At 40.3% G+C, this 20,662-nt stretch overlaps 1 protein-coding gene across 1 annotated transcript in view; it reads left to right on the top strand.

Annotated features, from left to right (window-relative positions):
* Positions 1-17,228, top strand: part of luzp1 (leucine zipper protein 1) — a 41,246-nt gene extending 24,018 nt beyond the window's left edge. Inside the window, 9 exon segments of the mRNA XM_032547661.1 lie at positions 2,493-2,830; positions 4,291-5,352; positions 5,354-5,881; positions 5,883-6,203; positions 6,205-6,445; positions 7,222-7,733; positions 7,804-7,980; positions 15,058-15,296; positions 16,307-17,228. Of these exon segments, the coding sequence (XP_032403552.1) occupies positions 2,699-2,830; positions 4,291-5,352; positions 5,354-5,881; positions 5,883-6,203; positions 6,205-6,445; positions 7,222-7,733; positions 7,804-7,980; positions 15,058-15,285 (3,201 nt within the window). The 5' untranslated portion in view covers positions 2,493-2,698 and the 3' untranslated portion in view covers positions 15,286-15,296; positions 16,307-17,228.
* Positions 17,229-20,662: the final 3,434 nt, after the last annotated feature.

Genomic DNA, 20,662 nt, shown 5'->3' with positions numbered 1-20,662 from the left:
AGAGAGAGGGTCTTCTCCCCCTGCTGCTCTTCATGAACAGAACAAAATGTACTAAAGGGGAACGGTCAGGCCTGAAGCCTTAATTATATGCTTTCTGCTGTAACCTTGGCGTGTGTGTGTGTGTTTGGGTTTTTAAGAAATTCTGGAGTGGTTGACAGAACCTTTCTGCTAAACTTCAGCCACATCTTGTAGATGTTTGACTTTTATTCTCGGATTAAAGGAAAACAGCAGCGACGCATAAACGGCATTAGATTCATCGACTGTTTTCTTCCCAGTGGAGGAAAGCGCCGCGGTCAGACGGGATGAAAATGTACATTTATGGCCCACATAAAAAAAGCAGATCTTTGCATCAAGCTCACAGTGAAACATGGTGGTGGCAGCATTATGCTGTGGAGAGGCTGTAAGTGATTTGAGACTGCGGAGGAGGTTCATCTTCCATCACGGCGACAATAAATGTACAGTCAGAGATGACAGAATGGCCTAGTTAAAGCCTATTGAGAATATGTGGAAAGACTTGAACTTTGGTGCTCATGCAAGCAGAAGTTTTTTAGTTTATTAAATATTTAGTTTTCCAGCTTAATATTTAGCTTGCTAGCTAAACATTTAGCTTGCTAGCTAAATATATAGCATGAGGCTAAACTCAGGTAAACCGTTTTCGTCCTTTTAGTTTTCAGTGGCAGCGTTTTTACCCGAGCCACATTCTGCAGCCCTGATCCGCCATGAAGAGCTGAAATATTTTCCACCACTGACCAAATCTCTCTCTGACGGATTTATGAGAATCTCATGCTGTATTTTTAGTCTGCTGGACTGGGATGAGTCGCAGGGACGATCGTGGATCCCAGCAAGCGGCTGAGGAAAATACGGAGCATTCCTCCGAAGCGAAGGTGTTTCTGGCTCCGTTCCTCCAGGACTTTATCTGCTACATGTCAGCGTTACTGAACCAGCACAACCCGATGACATGTGTACGTTCAAAGCATATTTACTTCTAATAAGACTTTTAATGAGCTGCGGGGAGACAGCTTTGGGTTTCATCGCACCAAATAAAAGTATAGAAAATGTATTATTCCATCTTAAAGGAGCCGTAATGACATGTCAAAGAGTTCTGCACACATGGTTCATATAGACGCAGATTTACGGCGAGACGTCAAAGGAAGCTGCACAGATCCTCCTGTGTTGTGGTTTCAGGCTTCAGGATGGTGAAGCTGTAAAGCGGGAGGAAGAGGAGCCGTGGAGCCGACCGTCGGGTCGGTGGGGGGGGGGGATGAGCCCAGATGTGGCGTCCTCCAATCGGGTCGATACGGACCTTCTTTCTTCCTCTGTGGTCAATGTGAGAAGCTGATGTGGGGGGAGGGGATGATGCCGCTACCTGAATCATTCATGAGATCTATGGTGACCCGTAGCAACCACTAACCCCGCCCCCTGACCGACAAGGCGGCCATATTGGTGGCAGTCATGACCTGCTGGTTCTTAATGACGGTCCTGAGGGAGCAGCAGCTGGGCGGTGGGTCGAGATGTGCTGCTGTCAGCAGGAAGAGGGGATCGATGTGGGACAACAGAGCTGCAGCCGCGCACACACACACACACACACACACACCCACACACACACACACAACCTACTACAAAGGACGGACAAGGTGAAAGACAGGCTGGAGAAATTTCCTTGGTCTTTTTGGATGATTCCAACACAAATTAAATTCAAATCACTTCAATGTGTCTCTAATACAACTTAAAAAAGAGCCATTATTTATAAAAGCATTCATGGTCTGTTCTGGAATATATCAAATTTACTTCTCTGACTTGTTTGGTCCTCAATACATGTCTTTCCTAAGAATAAGTAAAAAACAAACAAACAAAAAACTGATGATTAGTGTTTTAGTTTTCTATTTATTATGGGCGGGACTTTAGCTTGTCAATTTTTATTTTATTATGATTTATGTTGATTTTAACAGTCAATTTCTTTTTTCTGTTTTACTTTTACATACAAAAGTTCCATTTCATTTTCACGTTTCTGATTTCACCCGTAAATCTGACGCACAAGTGACATCAAGAAATTGAAGGGAAAATACCCATAAATGGACCATCAGTGATTAACTCACTCAATGTAATGAAGTTTGAAGTCCTGAACCACTGATGGCTTCAACTGCAGCGTTCTGCAGAGCAGCATTAATAATTCACAAACATAAAATTCACACTGAAATGAATAATAATAACACTTGAATTTTTTGTTTTATCTCTGCTCAGAGGTAACCTTGTTCTTGATTCAGCCGATGGACGAGCTGCTTGGCTAACTTAAAGGATGAAACAAACTTCTCCAGTTGAAGAGCAAATTTATTTCGGCTTGTTCTAATTTTTATTACTCTGTGTGAAATGGGGTGTAATCAGCTACTCTTGACTCATTTTTCTGTCTTTCTTGCTACTTTTGGGAACAGCAACGGACATTGACAAATCATAGATGACTAATTAGTGTCATTTCCTGTCTTTCTCTCCTACAGATGACAGATTTGTCTGCTAAACACCATTTAGAGGCAATTTTGGAGACCTAAACAACCGCAACAAGTCAGGCTGACAAGAGGACCAGGAGAGCGCCTTGAGGTCCTGCTATCACTGCCACGCAGATGTGGAAGTCCCAAAACGCTGCTATCAAATAACCCGGACGTGGAAAACAGAGAGAAAAGAATCCGTTCTGAAGTTAGCAGCCATGTCGGATCATAAAGACATGACGCACCGCCACTTACGGCACAAGCTGCAGAGTCTTGGCAGGAGGCTGGACGAGCTGGAAGAAGCGACCAACAAGCTGCAGAAGTCGGAGGATGAGCTGCTTGACCTGCAGGTTGGTGGCGCTTCACATCACGACTTTAGGAGTTTGGGTCGAGTTTTACAGGAATCAGAACCAAATTATTACAATCATTTCTTTAAATTAATGTCAAGATGAATTTGCTTACGATAATTATTAGACCCTGAAATGGATCAGCTGCCTTCAGGATTAATTTTGGTGGATTATTAGTTTTTCTACTGTGTCAAATTAAAAACATTTTTAAAGAAAACTCCCAAACGAGACCCAAAGGATGAAAATAGTCTGTTTCCTGAAAACTGCTGTAAAAATATTATTCAAATATTGTTTTGCAAACTGTCATCAAGACAGTTTGTTAAAACTAATTTACCCAGAAATATCCATACAACTACTAATAATAATAATATTTGGGGATTTTATTCCTTCAAAAGTGAATCTTTTCAGTTTGTCCACGGTTTTATTTTTTACACGAGAATAAATACCATTATCGATAATATTATTAATAATTCAATATTAACATTAATATAATTATTCTCTTTAATATAGCTAATATTAATAGTCATATAATTCTTACATGTAATATTGTTGATGACAAAATATTGTAGAATATATCATAATTTAAACACTGCTGAAAATATTAACATGTAAATATTTTTTATTAAAATATTAGTAATAAAATGATTATTAAAATATTACTAAAACGTATTGATGACTTTATTACAAATATTGCTGATAATAAAATGCATATTATAAATAGTAAATAATATTTAAATATTGCTGAAAATTGGCAATAATAATGTTATTTAAATATTATTAAAACATTGATGAATAGGTAAATATCATTTGTAAAAATATCACGGACAAATGATGGAATTATAAACAGTAGTAATAGTATTTTATTATCCCAATAATAAATAATTTATTGATTAAAATGATTGTCATTAACTGTATTATTATGTTTGTGTTCACATTATTATTTTTATCTCCCAAGGTCACTTAAGAAAATATTTAATTTCCATAAAACTGTGAAGATGTGTGACATGTGACACACATCTACACAACTTTTATCTCTGTAGCAACTTTGCCCAAAAAAAGTAAAAAAATTTTTTAAATTTTACTTTGACGCTCCACTATTGCTGCCTTGGCAATAGTGGAGCCATCTAGTGGACAACCAAAAATACGAAAATTGTTGCCCAAAATGAAATCTGAGCTTAAAGGAATGCATTAGTTTTCAAGATCAACGTGGGGCCAGAAATATTTTACAGTAAAACATTTTGCCATTTAAATTAATAAATGTGCAATTTTTTATGTAGCTTACCTATTATAAGCTAACTTAAGACAAAATGAATATCCATTTACGAATTTGAACTCTAGTCTCCAAACCCAACATGAAAATAACTCTGTTGCTAGTTCAATGTGTCTGAAATGGTTGATGAAGACGGGGACAAATTGGAGATTTTTTTTAGGACAGAAATGATTAATGATTCCCTCCTCTGCAGGACAAGATCATCCAAGCAGAAGGCAGCAACTCGTCCCTGCTGGGTGACGTGGAGGCGCTACGGAAACGTCTGCTGAAGATCCAGGGCAAGGATGAGGAGGTACGCAAAGCCGAGGACCTCTGCCGCACAGTCCGCGAGAAACTGGAAGAGGAGGAAAACCTCACCAAGGAGCTAAAGGGCGAGATCGAGCGTCTTCAGCGGAGGATGGCTGAACTGGAGAAACTGGAGGAAGCTTTTGCTAAAAGCAAGTCTGACTGCAGCCAACTGTGCTTGAGTCTCAACGAGGAGAAGAACCTGACCAAGAAGCTCTCCTCAGAGTTGGAGACGCTCAGAGCGCGCTTGAAGGAAGTCGAAGGCTCCGAGATGAAGCTGGACAAGGCGGAGCAGGCGCTGGCGAAAGAGCTGGAGAAGCTCAAGGCCTTCACTCAGGCGTTTGTCAGCGAGCGGAAGAAGCTGCTGGAGAAGCAAAGAGAGGATGAGAAGATCATTCAGAAGCTTTCAGAGGAAAGAAAAAGCCCGGATCGTTCAGACTTCATGAGCTCAAGAATTGAGGATGAACTTTCTTCCACCCCTCTTTTCACAAGTAAACTGGGAGGCAAGAAGAACCTTGACTACCTGAAGCTAGCAGATGAGAAGCTAGGCATCGTCAACAAGTCTGAGATCAAGAAGGGCTCACAGGAGGAAGACAACAAAGTAAAGGAGCTGACTCAGGAAGTGGAGAAGCTGAAGAACCGCCTCAAGCAGATGGAGGCAGTGGAGGAGGATCTGAAGAACTCCAAGTTCAAGAACGGAGAGCTTCACGAGAAGTTTCAGGTGGAGCAAAGACGATCTCGCCAACTGAGCGAACAGGTGGAGCAGCTCCGGATGCAGCTGTGTGGAAAAGCTGGGATTGGGGGTAAAGGAATCGGGAATGTTGAAAAACACGGAAATGGAAACCCCGCGAAGGTCCTGGAGAATGGCAAAGCTGAGAACGAGGAGGTGGTATCGATGGGCTTCAGGCAAGAGAAGCCCAAATTTAAAAGTTCTGCATCGTTTCCAGAGCCGGGCTCTCCAAAGCACCGGGATCCGGGAGCTTTCCCCTCAGCACAGGAGAGAAACCATGCTGAGGGGCAAAGGCGAGAGTTCCCCAAAGATGACGAGGCGACCTCTGAGTCCTGCTCTGAGGAACAGACGGACTCCCAAAACCACGACTGCTACCTTTTCTTCAGACAACGGAGTCACGTCTCAATTACCTGAGGAACGCCCTAAAGGAGCCTCACATACCTCCGAAATTAAGAAGGCGTCCGTCCTGAGCCGCTACCCTCCAGCTGCTAATGAACCGAAGCCTCAGAGGACGCCGTTCAAGCAGACGGACGCAGAGGCGAAGAACAGAGAGAGGTTCTCTAAAGCGTACGGAGGCAGTGACACGGAGTCGAACAACTCCGACGCTGTGCCAGAGAGCGTTAGCGTGAACAACATGTCTGCAGCGGAGAAGGAGGCGGTGTCCGCCTCTGATCAGGAACCAACAGACACCGTTCAAGAGTCTTTGGTGTGCACAGCCAACGGGTCGTACACGGCCTACAGATCTCACGTCAGTCCGCTGCTGCCCAATCGACCTCGGCTCAGACAGCCATTCATCTGCATCTGAGACTGAATCCACCGGCTCAAGACCCTCAGAAGTGGAACCTGTAGCTGAGACGATTAGCGCGTCGGTGAGCAGCAGGACGACCAGCTCCAGGTACACCAGATACCCTCACGTCCACGACTCGCACTCGGAGGGGTCTTCCTCCAGGAGCTCCTTCGACGAGGAGTCGCTCAGCAGGGCGCAGCCGGCCGACGGAGGAGGCCGCCACACTCCCGTCCAGACGCCGTCTTCCATCGAGATCCAGAGAGTGTGCAGCCCCCGGGAGGCGCTGAGGTCAAAGGCCGTCATCAAAGCCCGCGATTGTTGAGATCGACAGGAAGGAAGTCATGATTTCAGAGTCCTTGTCAACAAACGGCAAACCCAAGATCTCCACCAAGCCGATTATGACCAGCAGCAGCAAAATGACCAGCAGCATCACCATCTACCCCAGTGACCCCAGTTCCTCCAGAACCAGCAGCCGCAGCAGCAGCTTATCCAGCGAGCCGATGCCGGCGAAGGAGCGCCACACGTCCACCAGCAACTTCGTCATAGGTAGGTGCAGAAAGTATGATCGACATAATAACCATCATTTTAATAACTGACTTTACACTGAATAATAATAATATTGATAATAATGATGATGATGTACTTTCTTATTACAAAGTATTTTTATTTGTTTTATTAGCATTATTCCAAAAATGTATAGTGTTATGATAATGTTGTACGTGATTATTTATAGGATTATTAGTCATTTTCATTATTAAATAATATCAATAAAATTATTGCATTTTATTCTTTCTTGTAATATATGTTGTTTATCAATATTATGATCCTTATTATTACTTACTACTACCTCTGCTAATAATAATAGTAATAATAATAATGTATTGCTGATTTTTTATCTTATACTAATTAACATTAAATTATAGTGATACATTTATTACGATTTATTATTATGTTAAATAGTTTTTCTTCTTGATAATAGCATAATAATGTATTGATAACTTATTTGTCTTGAAGAATCTATTTTTGGTGTTAATTTTTTTGTATCTTAAAACTATTATTCAATGTTAGTAATGAGATTATTATTACTACTATTTATTGTTCTTGTATATTAAATAGTATTTATTATGAAAATAATATTAGTATGTTTTATGTATTAAGAAAGTATTACTATTAAAAATACAAGAATACACATAAATTTAAATATGTGTGATATAAAGTGTGTCGGTCTTAATTAGTTGAATCTGTTGAATGTCTTTGACAACAGAAGTAAATGAGAACACAGATGATTTATTATTATTTACGGTTATTGCGTTGTGTGATAGGACCCAGCAGTGACCACCGCGGCAGCATTTCCGTCCCGTATGAGATTTCCATCCCTAAGAGTGAAATCGCTTTGCGGCCGTGCCAAGACCAGGACTGTGGAGACGACGAGCGCAGCGATGTGCCAACGAGGTCCAAACTCCACGGCGCCTCCAGGCTGGAGATCTCCAGCAGCTATGTGAGCCACCAGCGTGGCGGCGGCGGCGGCCGGCGCCGGTCCTCGGACTTCAACGACACAGAGTCGGGCTTCGAGAGCGGCAGCAGCACGGCGACGGTGACCAGCTGGAGAAGCCAGAGGCAAACCGAGCTCTCCGCGGACGACGCGTCATCAGACACGAAGAACGTGACGGTGAGGAGCACCTGGAGGAACAAGGCGAGCAAGGCGCTGATGGACGTCGGGTCCGAAGACGAAGCAGAGACGGCGACAACATGGAGGGCGTACCGGGCGACCACCTTCGACTCGGAGGAAGCTGTGAACAACGCAGCGCCACAGAAAGGAACTAAACCAGCAGAGGTGAGAACGAGCCAGTCCGTCTTTACCCAGAATGCACAGCAACCGAGTAACCTCCTGCTGTCCGACCCAGGAGTACATGCGGCGGTACAACAGCGTGACAAGCGCTAAGGAAGCAGAAGAACCGACGCTGCGCCGAGACCGGAGGTCCGAGTCTCCGGTTACGGAAGCAGGAATTCTGGGAAGGACCATTCCCCACGCACCAGTTACCTCCCAGTCCTGGAGCCGGTCGTATTCCCAGGCACCACTGGTAGGACAACAAACATTCATATTAATTTGAAAATTCATGTTTAATTTTAACACAGGCCTGTTTCAAGGGGAAATTCTGCCTTCATAGTAACATCCTCTACAGACTGAACTAATGAAGCAAATACCATTACCGGTCTGATCCCATCATCTTAGTTTTAGCCGATTTAACTTGCATTCACACCAGCTTTGTTACATTAAAGTGGATTAGTTTGTCTAGAGTCCGGTTCATTTGTGGAGGTGTGAATGAATAATCGAGCTTTGATACAGACCAAAGCAACAAACTGGTCCGCCTACAAACCTCGGTCTGGGTTCTGTTGAAATGAACTCTGGTTCGGTTTGAATGTATACGTGAACGCCAAGCGGACCGGAGACCGCTCCAAAAGCAGGACATGGACGACAGCACAGGGCATTCTGGGTAAATGCAAACACTAGGTAGCCTAGCGCTAGCGGGAAAAATGGCTCGTAGTCTTTAGCCAAAGACAAAAGACAAATCCTCCAACCACTAAATTCTGACACCACTCCATTTTTTACCCATTTAGTGAAGCCTATCATGTAGATTAGCATTAATTTACTTTGTGTACGATGCTAACAGGAAGTATATATATAAACCAAAATTAGCTAAAAAGCTAATGCTAGCATAAATACTAACAGTATCATATGGGCTAACATTAGCATACTCCATCTGATATTGAAGCCACAGCCTGTAAGCTAAAATTTGCTAACATGCTAGTTAAAATGTTAACAGTAGCATGTTGGCTAACATTAAACACAAATCATTACATTTACTACATGTAGAATGCTAGCAGCAGTGCATTAACTAAAATTAGCTTTAAAGCTAATGCTAGCTAAAATAGATTGTCACATTTTAGCTGCTGCGGTTCTCTTGTCAAATGTTAGCCAATGGACTCAATTAAATTCAAAAATAGTTTATTAATCCAGAAGGAAAAGTGAATACTGTAAATCATATTATCCCAGTTGTTTTAGATGCTTTGGACAGTAAAGATCTTTTCCAAGCACCTCAAGATGATTTCTAAATCAGCAACTATTTCCAAGAGTCGTTTCTCTCCAACATGTGACTGAAGTTCATCTCCAATCAGATGTGATTTTTTTTTTCCTGGATCCGTCCAGGAGAAGCAGTTTGTGTTTTTCTGCCAGAGCTCTGCGACTTCAGAAACAGTTTCTGCAGGCTTCCCTCCCGCTGCCTCAGTGCACAAAGAGAGAAGGGTGGGGCACAGAAGAAAGGAAGGAAGTTAAAAAAAACAGACACCAACTGTGGGAAAAGAAGGTTCAAAACCCTCAAGGAGAAGAAAAAATGGACCTTTGCATTTTAAAAGTGCTATAAATTGACAGTGCCGTGCTGTTTTACACAAACATACCTCTGGATGTTTACAGAACTCCTGCAAAGGTTCGAGTTTGTGTTAAAACCCGCTGCTCACAGGTCAACAAGGTTAATTTGTCCTGATTTTCAGGGTTCTGATTTGTTTTGCAGTTTATTGGAATCTAAAAACCAACAGAAGTGTCCAAAAACTCAGAGTTATGACACACATGCCATCAGGTTAAATTCATCATTCGAGCAGCGACTTGCTGTCTCCACGTCCTGCATTGGTGTGTTGCTGCATCTTCCTGCAGAACCTGCTAAAGAAAGTACAAATTATCATCATTTTAGGGTATAGTGGAAGTAAAATAATACAAGCTTTTATACTTTAAGGTAAATGTAAATCTGGAAAGTGTGGTGTACATTTGTTTTGTTGAAAGATGCTCAATTTGTTTATTTACAGAGACGTTGTACATTATTAACAGTTTAAAAGGAGAAATGCATGGCACCAGGTTATAGCAAAAACTGCCAATTTCCACCAGAAGTTTCAAACAAGTTGATCAAATGGCAGACGCGTGTGTGAACCTAGCCCCGGCTCTGAGACACAGCTTCTCCTCTTCTCAGCTCCTTCAGACTAGCTAGCAGCAATTAGCAAACACCTGGTGGAGCTGCTGAGCTCCTCATACGAGCTACTTCTCAGTGAAATGCTGGTAAAAACGTTGTTAAGGATTACTAGAGGAGCCATGTTGGGATGACTTGCTGATGGCAGGAGCTTCTTAAAGAGACAGAGGCCCAATTTCATGGCGTCAAATTACAAAGCAAACTTTCTTTTAAGTCATGTGATATACACAGCATTTTTACAGCAACTGAAGTTGACATAGTTAGCAGATGATGCCATAAAGTGGGCATCATGTGTCAGAAAAACACAAACTACTGCCTCTTTAACAGATTTTGAATTGGTGAAAAGACAATATAATCATTAATTCCATAATTATTATTGTTATTCCATGATTGATAATTCAGATGTCACTAAAATCAAGCAAAAAAATTATTTGCCTTTATTAAAAATGAGTTCAAACCTGCTTTTTAACAGCATTATTTTTTGCCAAATGTGTAAAGATTTTATAACTAGAACATGCTATAATCTGGTCCAGGTCTGATTGTATTTGACCTCCAGTCTGTCCTCTGATTGGCTGACAGGAATGCTGTCAGCCAATCAGTTTGTATTTCTGTGGTGATTTGCTGAAACCCGCTGACTGCCTGTGCGGTGCAGCAGCCTGATGCCGGTCAGTCCGTTTGGACAGCAGCTTTGAGCAGAAGCACGGCGGTGGCGGGCGCTGAGGCGAAGCTTGGAACGGATCCGGCTGTGGGGTTTGGACTTCAGCAACATGTCGGCGGTCTGAATGACATCGAGGTGTTGGGTGGATAACGCAGTGTGACATGCAGCTGAGCTAACGTCCAGCTTATGGCTTCGTTCTTCTACATTTGGTCTTAAGCTCTAAAGACAGAAGTCATACTCAGAGTTGGGTAGTAAAACAAAGATGTTTAAACCAAAGTTCACCAGAAACAGACACACCTGCAGTTTCTGTTAAAGATTCATCAGCTTTTTTATTGAAAGAATCTGATTTGGAAACATTTTTCTTTTGCCTCATTTTGTTATGTTTTGTTACTTATATGAATTATTGTCATTTCATTCTTTTTATTTTGGTCCATCTGATGATGTAATTTTCAAGTATTAAATAATTGATAAATTGATTAGTAACTCAGTACTTGAGCAGACTTTTTACCAAATACTTTTTTACTCTCGAGTGATTTATTGAACAGCTACTTTTGCTTTTACTTGAGTAAAAATATGTTGAAGTATTGCTGCTGTTAGTTGAGTATAATTTTTGGGTTCTGCTCATGCAGTTTCTCATTTATTATAAAATAATCTAACTTTGTCATAGGGCTGAAATGATTAATTATGTCTAATCAAAATTTTTAAAAAATCATAAACTGATTTAGTAATCAAATAATCATTGACAGAAAACAGACTTAAAACATGCAGTTTGCTAAAGCAACACAGAGGAATAATTAAGTCAAAACTGAACATAAAATACAAACATTTTGCATTTAAGATGAAAATCTTTGTTTTAAAATCTGTTTTACCCAGAAATTCTCAAGTGGCAGTTTTAGCTTGACCTAGTTCAAATTAAGCTGTTGTAATATTACATCAATATGTAATATTGATGTAATATTACATATTGATGAGCTGAGCTTTTCACATTATTTATAGTAACATTTTGACTTTAAATAGTGCCAGAAAGCGTTCCCTACAGGAGTGCTGCTATTGCATTTTAGGGAACAAAGTGTTTCTTTTCTTATTTAAAAATTAATTATATCACATGTATTTGCATATTTTAATGTATTTCTAATGTATAAGTATGTTTTAGATTCCTAAACAAAAAATTAGCAAAATGTAGCCATTTTTAATTAATCATTAGATTAATTAATCTGATTAATCAGTAATTGTCAGAATAATGGATTATTAAAATAATTGTTAGTTGCATTCTCAGTTAATCTTCAACAGAAAACGTGTTGATTTGCAGAATTGATCCGTCATGTGAGCTGCTGAGCCCAGAACAGATCTGGGATCAGCTGATCGTGGATCAATAATGTGTGATCAGTCGGTCTGTAGGAGGCAGCGCAGGGGGACTGATCGCAGCTCAGCAGGGAATCTTACATCTGGATTAATATTGATTAATCTCCATCTTGGTGAAGAATTTCCCAGATTTTTCAAAATGTGTAAATTTAATCTGATTGTGAAAACAGACAGAAAAAGATTTAAAGGATTAATTTCCCAATTCTTTCTTGGATTTATGTTCCCCCCACATAAACTTGTACAACTCACTTTTAGTTAAAGTATCAATAATAATAAATGTACATATATGTGAATAAATCGTTGCCTACAGGGCAATTAAAAAAGAATGAAACAAAAAACAGGGCAGTATTTCATCATTTAATATATTTGAGCCAAAGAGCCTCTTCTGTTATCCTGTCTAGAACCGCCTGTGGCTGCAGGTCTGAGGCTTTTTGTTAGCATGTTTTCTATCATTCTTATAGATTGATAGGAAACCTTATATAAACTGGCCACCCACATTAATAAAACGGTGAAATAATATTGACCACAAAACACTATTTATAAAAGATATCAACGTTTTTCCTACACAATCCTAACAAACGTTTTTAATGATCTCTTCACAATATTTATTCATTTACTATTAATCTATTTGTATGATTTGTTCTTTAAATTGCCGTCTATATTATTTTTTGGTCTCAGGAAATGACTGAGGGATGAAGAGACTGATGTCTGGTTCTTTAGGTTCTGACGGGTCTGCGGTTGTTTTACGTGGATTATTGACGCGAAGGGTTCTCTGCTGCCGAACCTCCAAAGGGTGTGGGAGGGGCGCCTAATCAATGCTGTTCCTCTGTTATTGATCATTTCATACACTAAACAGCTGTTAAGTACATAAAATGCTGACTAGAAAAAAAATCCCCCACATCGTTTTTGCGCCCCGATGTGTTGCATTCACTGCATAGCCACTTTTTGCGCCACTGCGTTTCACCCGCCGTGCGCAGCGCGCTGAGGCTGATTTAAGAGTTTGGGTTGGCAGCGCAGCACCATTCCTTAACACCGGTGTAGAGGAGGAGAACGGGCCGGTTAGAGCAGGGATGTGATTTATTTAACAGGAGCTCGCCTCCTCCATTCAGGCTGAAGGAAACTAATTCAACTCTGATAAAGACGAGAGTTTCTGAGTCTGATTTGGTCAGAAAGTCAATGATTCTGCTAACAGCCTCAGATTTAACTGTGTTGCTGCTTAATTCACTTCTTTAATTTAATGTTTATCTCCTTTAACTGCATCTGGTTTCATTTTCGCCAAGCAGACAGAAGAGCCGATTCCTTAAAATATCAATGAAGGTGAATCTCTTAATGTTGACCGTACCAGACTTTTGGATCCGTCAGAACCTTTATCTCTTCGTTTCACTGGCGATGTTTTGATCTTCTGAAACAAAATGGGGCTGGCCGCTGCTGGACCGGAAACCCTGCTAGTAGCATGTTGGCTAACAACAGTTTTTTCAAAAATTAATTTCATTCAATTAGAAAATATTCAAGTCTTAGTTTTTATTTCATGATTGTCTTGGATTCCTGCCCCTGCTGAAGAAAAGCATCCCCACAGCATTATGCTGCCATCACCATGTAAAACTGTAGGTGTGTTGTGTTCAGGGTGTTGAAAAATGCTAGTTTTCCAACAATAGGAGCTGATTTCTGACAGCAGTCTGTTGCACTAGATTTTATCTATCGGATTAGGAGAGGCTGAGAGTACATGTGCCTGCCACACTTATAAGATTTTTATTTGTAAACATGTTTTTTGAGCTCATTGTTCTTCTTCACAAATATAAAAAGAAAAAAGTCAAAAATCTGCTAGAAAACAACTTGTAAATTTCTGAGTCTGACATAACGGACTGAGGTTTGTGATGAAATGGTGTAGAAACTTTTCCGGAGCGCGGCTCACCTTCAGGTTGTCGGATCAGCGATTTTCTAAGTTTTAGCAACTTTTAGTTACCAAAGAAGGAGAAAATACCCGTTTCCTCCCTCAGCGTCCGCAGCAGGAAGTGACCACGCTGAGCATGCCGCTCGGCGGTGCTGGCCGGTGACTCACTTCCCGTCTGTTGCCATGGAGACCCGGGAATGGCCGGCCAGCGGGGCTCCATTAGAGCCAATTAGTCAGAACTCGCTCTAAAACGGCGGCGGCAGCTTCAGCCCAACAAGTTTCACTAATTATGGTGCTTTTTTTAAAAGCTGAAATTACAGGAGCGAGCTGCTGGAACTGCACCGTCATCTTCCTGCAGCGGGGTTACCGGGGTTACCGGGGTTACCGGGGTTACTGGGGCGACGAGCGGGGAACGTGCCGAGGCTGCAGCCGCAAGCTAGTAACTTGGGCTTTATTTTCTAGTCAGCCCACCAAAATTATAAATCTCTCAGCTTGGGGTATGTTTGGGGTTTTTGGTTGGGAATTTTTCCCCTGGCAGACTTTCTGTGTCGCACACCAAGCAGCTTGTGTTTAATAGCCACATATGAGAAACATCCTGGCTGGAGGAGAAAATACGGATCTGTTTATGTTCCAATCCGCTTAAACAAAACCACACATTAAACACGGATCTCTCCATGTTCTATACAGGCCATTTATGTTCATAAACACGGCGCATCAGGGCCGTTCACAGAAAACAGAGGAGAAAACTTCCTACAAAAACTCAGGAATTTCTGAGCTCTAAAAGTTTTTTAGAAGAAAAACCTTTAGAGATTAGTCTAAAACAAATCTAAAAAAATAAAATTTCTGGATTTGAAGTGGAAAATTTCACACAAAAAAAATACAACTTTTCTTTTATTAATCTCAGAAAAAATCTACAAAATCTAAAACGAAATTTTATTAGTTGCAGAAAAAAAATCTGGAAATTTCTAGAAAGAAAGTTTGAAATTTCTGACTTTCTAAGAGTCAAAATTTTGACTTTCGAAAGTCAGAAATTTCCACTTTTTTCTAGAAATTTCTCAGTTTTGTCTTTTGATTTTGCAGATTTTTGACTTTAAAACAAACATTTTTTTGGTGGAGATTTCCTCCTCTTAATTCGGATTATTGCCCGTAAAACGCCGTCGTACCAACCTGCTTCAATGAATCCGGACCTTAAGTCCGGCCCTGTTTTGACCTCTGACCTCCTTCCTTCCAGGCTAAAGAAGCCCTGGACCCGGCTCCAAACCCGTGCTGCAGCCCGGCCTCCTGGAGGCGCCACCCGCCACCCGGCGCCTCCTATGACCGGCTGACCAAGGCGGGTGGCGCCTCGACCCGAGGCGGGGAGCCGTGGCCCGGCCGAGGCCCGGCGCCGGCGACCCGGACAGACGGGAGAACCGGAGCGGGAAGCAGAACCTGGAGCCACTGTCAGTCGGAGCATCGCTAGGCTGGAAGCAGGTCAGAGGAGACTTTGCTTCTAGACGGTTCAGAAATGTTGAATTTTTAAAAATGTTGCAGATAAAACTTTGAAAAACTTTTTCATATTTCGTCACTTTAAAGCTACAAACTGGATGAATGTTGTTTTATTGGTCAAATTTGACGGAGAAAATATATGTTTATAAGTCTTGAAACCGATCTGAACTTTGACTAGGCCATTTTGGCACATCTCCTTTGAGGGGTCTTCAATGTTTTTGCACTTTTAACAAACTGAACAGACAAACTGACATATTTCTGACTGAAATACGTCATTTTATGCCTATTATTTTGTTATACGTTCGATTAATGTTGATATGTATTTAAAATCATAACTTGAAGTTTGAAAAAAATTTAGAAAAAAAAAAAATCCAATCAGAAATTTCACTGACGCTACTGCAGTTCCTCTGCGTCCCCCCTGTGGGCCACAACCCCCATGTTGAAGACCTCTGAAGTAAATCATGCTTGTTGGTCGTTTTTCTTCCTGGATTTAACTCCGTCCATCTTCCCATCAGCTCTGACCAATCAGGTTGCTGAAGAAATGTTTTTCCCCCGGCAGCATCAGTAGAGAGTCTGGATATAAATGCATGCCACACTTTTCAGATTTTATTCATGAACAGTTTAAAAACCATAAAGTATTTTTATCTCCTCCTCTTTTAATTGTGCACTACGTGATGTTTGTGGTTTTAAGGTGAATAAAAAGTAAAATATCTCAATGTGAGGCAGCTTCAGGTGAAGCTACAGAGAAAAACTCAGACAATTTGATTTCTGCATCATTAAATTTATATTTTTCTGTGATAATTTCCTCCAAACTGCCGTTTAATTAACATCATTATCTTTATTTCAGGGATTATTTTCTGGAAATTTACTCGAAATAAAACATCTTTTCCCATAATTGTCACCAAATGAGCTGAATTATTTGTCTGCAAATACTTTCAGATTATTTTTAATCTAAAGCATTTTAATCTAATGTTGCTGTATTTATTCCTCGGCAGCTCTCCGTTCAGCTCTGAGCCACTTTTCCAGCAGCCATGCGATCCGGTCACCTGCGCCAAGTGAACTAAAGAAAACACCTGTTAGAGCAGCTGAGGCTCTGCTCCCCCCAGCCCCCCTCTGGATCAGCCTCTGCTTCCTCTTCTACTTCCTGTTGGATGTGTTATGATGTCATAATGTTTCCCCCTCTTCCTCCCACACTCTGCGGATTGTTCTGCAGAACCAAACCATCTCCCTCCCATGTGACCAAAAGCAGGAATTAATCCTGTTACTCCATCAGCCCCAACTCTTCGTCTTCTTCTTCTTCTTCTTTTTTTTCTTCTTCTCATGCATACAAACAACCTGGAGCGCGGCGAAGGCTCCAGCAGCTTCTGCAGCGCCGCATAATGGCTGCTGGCTGCATGGCTGTAAGTAGAAAAAGAAAAGCACTTGAAGGCTGCGACTCGGCATGCTACTCGGCATGCGCGCTGCTTAAAGGAACAGTCGGTGAAATTGGGATCATTTTATTATTATTTTTTGTTTTATTTTTGTGTGATGCGCTTCCTGTTCCTTCTCGGGGTCAGGTGGGGAAAAACACGATGAACATGCGGAGGGAGTTTCAAACCGAACAGCGGTTCTGGATTCAGACGGAAATAATCAGATTTATTAAACGAAGCGACGCGTGTTCTCCATGACATGAAACGCTGCAGCCTGTTTGGTCCGGTTGGAGCCCAGCCCGTTGCCACGACGACACTTTATGCTTTCTGAACCGATCATCCCGATGCAAACGCACCTGAATCAAACTGTTAGGATTCACATTTCCACACCGAAACATCTTAGTACTATTAAAATAAGACAAAATTAACTTACAAGCAACTTCTCAGCAAGAAATATGTTTTTATTTTAATTAGATAATTCCTTAATATTCATGAAAAAGTTCTAGTTCCACTGGCAGATTATTTTATATGTAATAAGACATTTTTCCAAGTCATTAAGTGAAATAATCTGCCTGTGAAACTGGAATGGTTTCATGAATATTAAGGAATTATTTAATTAAAATAAAAACATGTTTGTTGCTGAAAAGTTACTTCAGTTAATTTTATCTTATTTTAAGTATACTAAGGTATTTGCACCAGAAAGTAGAAAAAATACTTGGTAAGATTTTGTGTTTTTTTTTTTTTGTGTAACTCTGTTGAAAGAAGGTCCTGCACTGCAAAAAGGCAAAATCTTACCAAGTATTTTAGTCTACTTTTTAGTGTAAATATTTTGCTGTACTTGAAATAAGATGAAACTAACTTACAAGTAACTTTTCAGCAAAATGTAGAGGCTTCTTTAAAACAAGTAATTCCTTAATATTGATGAAAAAGTTCTGGATTCATTAGCAGATCATTTTACTTGGAACAAAATATTTTCCCTTGTTATGATTTAATTTATCTACCAATAGAACTAGAACTTTTTCATTTATATTCAGGAATTATTTACTTAAAATAAGCCAATATTTCTTTCTAAAAAGTTACTCTTAAGTTAATGTTGTTTTATTTCAAGTGTACTAAAATATTTGCAGTAGAAATTAGACAAAAATACTTGGTAAGATTTTGTGTTTTTGCAGTGTAACTCATGTTTTATTTTTTCCATTTTTGGATTTGTGGCCAGGATGCTGACTTTACAGTCGAGCCATTCTAACTTTTTTTTTTTTTTTGACGTCCAGAGTCTTTTCTGGTCCCTCTGTGTAAAGCAGCTCCTGGCGTGGCTGAAAGGTCAGAGGTCAGCGTCTAATCCTGTCTCTGTGTCTTGACTCAGGGTTTCTAAAAGCGGGAGGGAGACGTCGCCCCGGGTCGATTTAAACACGCGAGCGGATCGAGTGTCTGGCGATCGTGTAAAGTTCCTCATCGTCTGCTTTTGTCATTTTCATCTGAATTTATTTTAAAGGCTCAGATTAAAAAACTTCCACTAATATTTGGATAAATGATCAGAAAGCGTCTCGGCTGAACATCGGAAACTGTTTTCTTTCTTGTTGGGTTTTCAGTGATCCCAAACATTCAGACGGGATTTTAAACGGATAAATCAGAAAATTATGCCAGATGATTGTTTGTAGTTTCTCATTTAACCAAATATTACTGGGGGTTTATGTAAATGTTTGAGCTTATAGGTGCATTTTGAACCTAAACTCAAACTTTTCCTTTCCTTGAAATAACTTATTGCAATTTTTTCATTGAGCATTTTTCACTGCAAAAATCCAAAATCAAATGTATTTTTTGTTTCTTGTGCAAATTGAACTAAGACAAAACTAAAAAGTAACTTTTCAGCAAGATATAGGGGCATTTTAAATAAATAATTCCTTAATATTTATTTAAAAGTACTTGTATCACATTTTTCAAGATATTTTATGTGAAATATTACTGTTTTAAATCAAGATTAAAGTTTTTTTTTGCCGAAAGGTTTCTTGTAAGTTGGTTTTCTCTTAATTCAAGTTTACTAAAATATTTGCATCAGAAATTAAAAATATGTGGTAATATTTGAGTGTTTTTAAGGCCCAGTCGGATCATTTCAAACCCAAGATGAATCATTGTTTTCCTACGGATGGATGTGAACGTCTGTTCCTTTGGATCAGAACCCGGTTCCGGTCTCATGGTGACACATTGCTGGGATGTTTTGAAGCTCCAGTTTGGGATTAAATCCCCTGAAGCTGCTGTTGTTTCATGCCGGGTGTCAGGAATGTGAGTCGGAGGTTTTTGTGCGCTGTCGTCAGGACATTTCGCTCCACTTTTCCTGCAAGAATCCGTCAGAAACTCAACGCAACGGTCAGAAAAACTTCCTGTTTTTCCGGACGTGCTGTTTTTTCACCATTGCTGAAAAAAAAAAAAAAAACAGGGAAAACTGCTGCAGATTTACAGGAATCATAATCATTTGTTTCTTTTTTGTTTTTTTAACTTTGTGCCAAAATCATTCCACAGTATTTACGGTTTACATTTACCAACCCTCCATGCTGACGGATAATCTGTCTCCAAGATGCTGGATTACAGGGGAGATGCTCACTCTGAGGGGTTTTCTATATCCGGTTTTGTTTCTTTGTTAAACAAAATGTTATTTTTGAGTCTATATTGGATAGATTTTATTTAAGGAGAAATGTGTAATTTTGTAAAGTGGGCCTTATTGTTGAACTATATTAAGTATTTGTCCATCTTGATTTTTTTTTTATCTTCGTCGTTGCTCTTACACTCCTGGAGAGTCCATTTTGTGTTCTGGTTGTTAAACATGAGCGTTTTTCTCACAGGTCAGAGAGGAGAGAGGCTTTCACTGGGTTTTTTTTAATTAAAAATGAAAGTTGTTGCGTTTTTAATCAGAGTAGAGCAGATTGTTTCTGTTAAAGTCGGACCGTTTGGTTCTCCAGCCTCAGATCTACTCTGCTTTCCCTCAGAAATTCAGGGTTTTTACATCTGATGAAAGCATTCAGATCCCTCCTCTCCTCACATATATATGTATATAAATGTAAATTGCGAAATAATCTAACAAGAAATGAGAATTAAAGGATGATATTTTTAACTGGATCCCTCCTCTCTTCCTCTCAGTTTTACACAAGACAAATTCTCTGAGTTATTACTGGATCTGAGTGGAGCCAGGTGGGCTGAATGAGGATGCTTTTTTATTTTTTACCCCTCTCAGCTTTAGATTTAAACAATGTGCATGTTTTAACCGTACCGCACTCTGCATGTAGGCCTCTTTAAAGCTGCCAACTGTACAGCAGACCATATGTATTCCAATAAAAATAAAAACCGACCTGTTTGCAACACGTCTGTGTTATGTCCACTTCTGTTTTTCTGCTTACTGTTGGGATCGGAGCGTTTATGCATGTGTGTGTGAGAGAGAGGGAGAACAACAGCTGACAGCATGCAGAATAAGCAAGCAGGCAAATTGTTTGGGTTCAAAGAGGGAAAGCCACAAGCTGCTGAGGAATGCCGAGTCAGCACATAACGCCACTCTTAAAAACTGTACACCTCAATCTGCTGATCATCTCCTGTTCCCAGGGAACCCAGCCCAACCTGTTTCTGAACATCATGTTCCCAGTCTGTGCAGAAGTATTCACACTGACTGGAAACCAGACTCATTTACTGGGATCTTATTCCAAAGCGAAAGGAAAATGATTTTCTGCAGAACCAGAACCAAACATGGAGAAGAATTATTCAGCTTCTGAGCTTCACTAATCTGGGGAAAAAAACTCCCAGAAAACTTCAAACCAGCAGAAACAAATTCCTTTAAATCAAAGCTAAGCCCCCTCCTTCGGTTCATAACTGGAACATTGATCAATAAATTTTGATTATTTTATTTCATAATTTACTCTATTGTTTTTATGATGTAAAACACTCTGAACTGCATTGCTG

The sequence above is a fragment of the Xiphophorus hellerii genome, chromosome 19 (genome assembly GCF_003331165.1).
Source record: "Xiphophorus hellerii strain 12219 chromosome 19, Xiphophorus_hellerii-4.1, whole genome shotgun sequence".
NCBI classification, from domain to species: domain Eukaryota; kingdom Metazoa; phylum Chordata; class Actinopteri; order Cyprinodontiformes; family Poeciliidae; genus Xiphophorus; species Xiphophorus hellerii.
The sequence above is the reverse complement of the archived record's forward strand: the minus strand, read 5'-3'. Positions and strand labels throughout refer to the sequence as shown.